Source organism: Branchiostoma floridae, chromosome 6 (genome assembly GCF_000003815.2).
Source record: "Branchiostoma floridae strain S238N-H82 chromosome 6, Bfl_VNyyK, whole genome shotgun sequence".
Taxonomy (NCBI): domain Eukaryota; kingdom Metazoa; phylum Chordata; class Leptocardii; order Amphioxiformes; family Branchiostomatidae; genus Branchiostoma; species Branchiostoma floridae.
Window position 1 is genome coordinate 23,716,141 of NC_049984.1, and position 5,835 is coordinate 23,721,975.

The 5,835-nt window shown below is 38.9% G+C and overlaps 1 protein-coding gene across 1 annotated transcript in view; it reads right to left on the bottom strand.

Annotated features, from left to right (window-relative positions):
• Window positions 1-5,242: 5,242 nt before the first annotated feature.
• The window catches only part of LOC118418220 (beta-1,3-galactosyltransferase 1-like), a 1,089-nt gene continuing 496 nt past the window's right edge, over window positions 5,243-5,835 (bottom strand). The window contains 1 exon segment of the mRNA XM_035824062.1: window positions 5,243-5,825. Within this exon segment, the coding sequence (XP_035679955.1) occupies window positions 5,418-5,825 (408 nt within the window). The 3' untranslated portion in view covers window positions 5,243-5,417.

Sequence of the window (5,835 nt, forward strand, 5' to 3'; positions counted from 1 at the left end):
CTGTCTATCTGTCGATGTCAAAGAGAGAAGATAGTGTATTTTATGCTTCATTGAAAGCAATAAAATGATGATTAGTGGTGTGATGTACTGGAACTTCTCAACAGTGTGACATAATGTGATAGAAATTACGACCTATCTTTTAAGATGTTGTCCTATATGTCTAAACGTTGTATAGAAATTCCACTTATGATAAAAACACACGTTACGTATTCTCAACCATACTCAATATTCTTTTGTAAGGTATTTTCGTTGTAACACGCCGCACGATGTTGATGTCTTACGATTTGATGTCGTGCGATTGTGATGTCACACGATTTTGATGTCGTACGATGTTGATATGGCACGATTTTGATGTCGTGCGATTTAAAGATCGCACGATTTTGATGTCGTACGACTTTTATGTCTAAGTTTGGTCTAAGTATCATAGATGGAGTAAAGAATGTGAATACTAATGCATTGCACATTGTACCATCTAATACATGTATGCAGGGTGTGTCATGTTAATAAGTTGTAACAAGCAAACTGGCATTCGCCCAAGTCATAACGAATCTCTATCGACACTCATGGACGCATGGACGACGATTTTAATAAGCTGTAGTTATTACTTCAAATAGTACGGAAGACGGCTTCAATCCAACGCACCACTTCAGTCCAAAGATGAATAGGATAATATAGAAATAAAGTATACATGACTTTTAGGGGGTGAAAAATGCATTTAAATGTGTAACAATTTTTCGAAAATGGTACGTTTAAAATTGGATTGTTTTAATAATTAATGTTTTAACTGTACGACTGATATGAATTAGAAGTTTACTCGTACCATTGTCCACAATGACAGAATGAAGCAATATATAGAAGAACTTTATTGCGCAACGATTGTACACGGTACAATGTATGGCAGAAAAGAAACAAACTTATCATCCTAATTACTAAAGCAAGTATCAAACATAGTACATATGCAGATTATGAATATAGAATGAAATTTGACATCCTTATTTCTAAAACAATGAGAGCTAGCCTAAAGCATTGTACTACAATCGAGTGGGGCTAATTATGAGTTACGGCATTTTTTCTTATGACAAAGCAAACTTTTATATATTTACCTATTTTAGCATTGTGGGAGTTGTCTGACGTGTCATGCAACACAAAACTCTACTACTATATGGCACTACCCCCCCCCCCCCCCCACACACACACACAACAAAACACTTAGCTCCTATAATCAAAACAACAGGAGCTAATTGACTATATCATCTGGGCCTTAGCTTTGTTTCCAATTGACTTCCAAAATTGTCTTCAGCTTGGCTTTGCCTTACCTTTTGTTTTCAAATTGTGTTCAGCCTAAAATTTTCTTACAATACAACGTTTCCTCTTGGACATCTAAGGTTGTCTTCAATCATAGTTAGAGTATAAAAGACCTGTTTCTTCCAGATCACTTCAGTGTCACTGACGAAAACTGGTGGATTCCAGTTGAAACGTCTGACCGTTTCCAAAACCATATCCAGTTGCTTGAGTAACTAATTTTTGGCGAAACTCTACTTTCAGTTTAGCAACAGGTATTGTCTGTTGTGACCGTGGACGCATACTGACAATCAAAGTGAAGTCAGCAGGTTTTTTCTCGGAATCCGTCCAAGTCTGTTCCGTGAGACATCCATATCTGTTCTGGGAGCAGCTGGCTCATGTGCTGGAGACTTGTACATATCGACATTTGTAGCAAGTAATGGTCTTCTGTGCCAGTTCATGTGTATCGAGATCACTACACCCAGCAGTGGAAATGTCACACATGACTAGCTACAATCTGTTGCCTTTAAAGCTAAGGGCACAACCCGTCGTACGTGCCAAAACGTGGGAAATCTTTTGGGATCCGTACGAGGTTAAGCAACGTGCAGTCCACACTCAGGGAGTTTAAGGCCTGTGACACCTGCGGATTGTCCAGTCGAGCAGTTACATGCCCGTAACTTTTGATGTAACTATCTGTTTTTAACAAAATTTGGCCAGTTGACGTAACTCACGCGTATTCAAAATATGATCGACACGGAAATTGCGGATCATGAAAGTTTTGGGTAAAAAAATCATATTTTTGGTAAAAAATGAGATGTTATTAAAATTGGTCTGTGCCCACTATGAAATGACTGTCTAACTAAGTCATATTTTCTGTGCACAGTACTTGGATGGGAGACCACCAAGGAAGACTGGATGTTGTATCCGGGTCATACCAAACTAACCAAAGACTCTTAAAAATGGTACATACTACTTTCTCAGCACAGAGGAAGAGTATGAAGGCTAAACACACTTCACTACCGGTGGACTGCCCCCCCTGCTGTAGTGACTTATGTATGTGTGACCCCAGGGCTTAAAAACGGAGATGGGTGCCGGGCCTACGCATCACAATGTGATGCATGGCAACTTTAGCTTTAGCTTTAGCTTTAAGTACCACCTCCGTACGTTGTAAGCACGTACAACTCAACCAGTTGCGCAACGAACGATGCACGCAAACACTCACGGCATGTAGACCACATACTTATTACCACAACCGTGCGTGTGACGTGCGTTGACGTACTCCCTTCCCTGTTTTTGCCAGTCCTTTCAACGTTTTCATAAAAAAAACGTGGCGGACGTGACCTAAAAAAAAAAAAACAAAAAAAAAAACGGACGGACGGACGGACGGACGGACAAATAACACGTACGGCGGTTTGTGCCCTTAGCTTTGGGCCATGTTGATTTGATTAGATGGATGACATTCTATGGGAATCCCAAAACTGGGTGCGAACTTGCGAATAAAAAAAGTTCGGCAAAAGAAGTTGCATTCATTATGAAGTCTAAGTGGTCTGGAAGGCTGAACAAATGACAAACACAGAGTATTTAATACCGAACAATAGATTCTTCATTTTTGTTTTCACAGTTTTTTGGATATTGGAATTGACGTTGACATTATTTTATGTTTCCCCATATATTTTTCTTTTAATTTTTGGCATGAATTTGCTCATTTACAGCTGCTTTGTACGGTTCAAAGCATGGTGGAAAACTTTTTTTATTTTTATTTTTGGAAACGGACGAAAATTGATGCACGTTGTTATCCGTATAATCAAATCAACATGGTCTTAGGATTTTGTGAGTTCGACCGACGAAAGGTTTTGATATCCCAAAGAACTATCTCTATTTTACCAGGGTGCAGACGCTGGTAATACCCTACGCATGGTCATATTTCCAAACCGTGTTAAGGCCAGGCTATTTGCCGAAACGAAAAATAAAAGAAATATACACAAGTTATGCTCGTGACCATTTTCTTATACGGTTTGTTTATTTTGTTGTCGTCTATGACTAGACCCAACATGTTGACTTACTCATATCTATAGTCATTCATGTATGTCTGTTTATACGTACTATAAGTAGTAGTTATTATACATAAATAAAACGAAAGTTGCCGTGCTTCGTTGTGTTAATAAAGATATAAGAAGATTCATTTACGAGGGGAGTTTGGCCATTGGAGAATTCATTTACTCACTTCTAAGCCAGTAAATTTTATGGATGGCATCAGCGCGCTCATTAATTTTTGCCTGATCTCCGAAAAATAAAGAAGATTTTTTTCCCTCTTCGGGGATGTTCAGATAGACCAAAATAGGCAAACATGTTGTGTTGAAGCTTAATATTTATACTTGTAGAAGTAACACTAGGGAGGTAGTTATGACTATAGTTGCAGAAGTGAAATTGGTTGGATAGTTGTAAAAGTGCCACCAATATGGAAACTATGAATGTTGTAGTCAACTTCGCAAGTGATACTAGCGTACCACACTAGTGTCACTTTTACTACACTAGTTCACTTCTTTAATACAGGAATGAATGCCTTGTTAGCTGTGATGTCACGCTTTTTCACTTCAAATCTTGTTACGACGTTTATGGTGTTTATTTCGAAAATTAAGCCATTTTTTTAAAAATCCATCTTGTTTTATTTCGCCCTATCTCACTTTTATTTTTGCAGTCTGCATAGGATGTCATCCATAACATTTACTTGCTGTGGCCTAAAAGGAAATGTTCTCACCGTAGACTACAGGTTTTCCTGGAAAGTATAAGCCCCAAAATTTGACTCTTGAGCAATCCTGAACTACTTTTGAACTTGAATTGTGCTGTGCCTGGACTTGATCTTGACTTGCACCTGAATTGTAGCATGCAGTCCTTTGCCTCCTAGAATAACTGACAGATACTATCCATCCATAACCCCTCGGCAAGAGGGTAGCGCCCCAGGCGGAATACGTCGGGACTGCACCAGAATAAATAGTGCTCGCTCCCCATGTCCCATCATGCTCCACGCACGGGCCCGGTTCACGTCTAGTAGTGGGTAAAAAGTCACAATTCTTGCATGCATACAGGGTGGAATTCCATGCATGACTTGTTAAAATCAGCCTTTTCTTGATCTTGGGGAATATATGCATTCTTTGAATGAATGAATGAATGAATGAATGAATGAATGAATGAATGAATGAATGAATGAATGAATGAATGAATGAATGAATGAATGAATGAATGAATGAATGAATGAATGAATGAATGAATGAATGAATGAATGAATGAATGAATGAATGAATGAATGGTTTATTCGATCATTATGATCAGATGAAAAGTATGTAGCAGCCACAGGCTGCATTGCATACCTTTAAACTTAAAATCATTGACTTCGGCAAATTACAGCTTTACATTAAAACTGACTAATGACAATATTTTTAATGATTAATAAATACTATCTTAAAACAGATAGGTTAGTTATAGTTAGATTGCGGATGATTTTGCATGATATTTAGGCCACAGCAAGTAAATTTTATGGATGACATCAGCGCGCGCATTAATTTACGCCTGATTTCAGAAGAAAAAAAACAAGAATTTTCTCTTCTGCAGGGATGGTCAACATGACGATAAAGTACCAAAATGAGCAAATATATTGTGTTGTAGCCTAATAGTTGTACTTGTAGAAGTGACACTTGCGAGGTACCCGTGACTGTAGTTGTAGAAATGAAACTTATTGGATAGTTGTAAAACTGACACCAAAATGTACACTATGAGTGTGGTTACCAACTTTGTCGGTGATGCCAGTCTACCACACTAGTGTCACTTTTACCACACCGGTACATGTCTTTTAAAAATACAGGAATTAATGCCTTGTTGGCTCTGATACCGTGTTTTGTCCCTTTAATTCTATTTACAGCAGTCATCACAACTTTATGGTGCCTATTTTGAAAATGTAGCCATCTTGTTTTCTTCGCCCTATCGCCCTTTTGCAGTCTGCAGAGGGTTATCCATAAAATTCACTTGCTGTTGCCTTAGGTAGGCGTTGGGAAAGGAAGGTCAAGTTAGATAATGGGCCTACTATACAGGCACTTTCTATACTAAGCTTTTATTATTTGGCGAAGGTGTTTCGTGGAACTCTAGTTGTACTTCAAGAATAACTTGCAACTGGTCATGAGGCGCTGCCACGCCTGAAACATGTGGAAAGGAGATTTGACCAAATGAGAAGATAATTTCCTATCTCTACATGAGAGAGATTTCTTCCAACCGGTAAAGCCTTCCTCGTGGATGACGTCGATCCCCAGTTTCTCTAGACAAAGACCCAAGTACACGTCTTCGAGAAACAAGTATGGCACAGTCAAAGACACTTCGTATATCAGTCGCGTGATGTCATTGGAGATGACGTAAGCGTATCCGCCAGGGTATCTTGGGTAAGAGTCTCTTGAATATTCTTCCTTAGTCACGATCCATCGTGACTCATATGCAGAGTTCGCTTGTCTGATTGGTTTAGCCCCAGGGATGACTCGCCCAGTCACTAACCTCCTTGCCTGGGTAGCA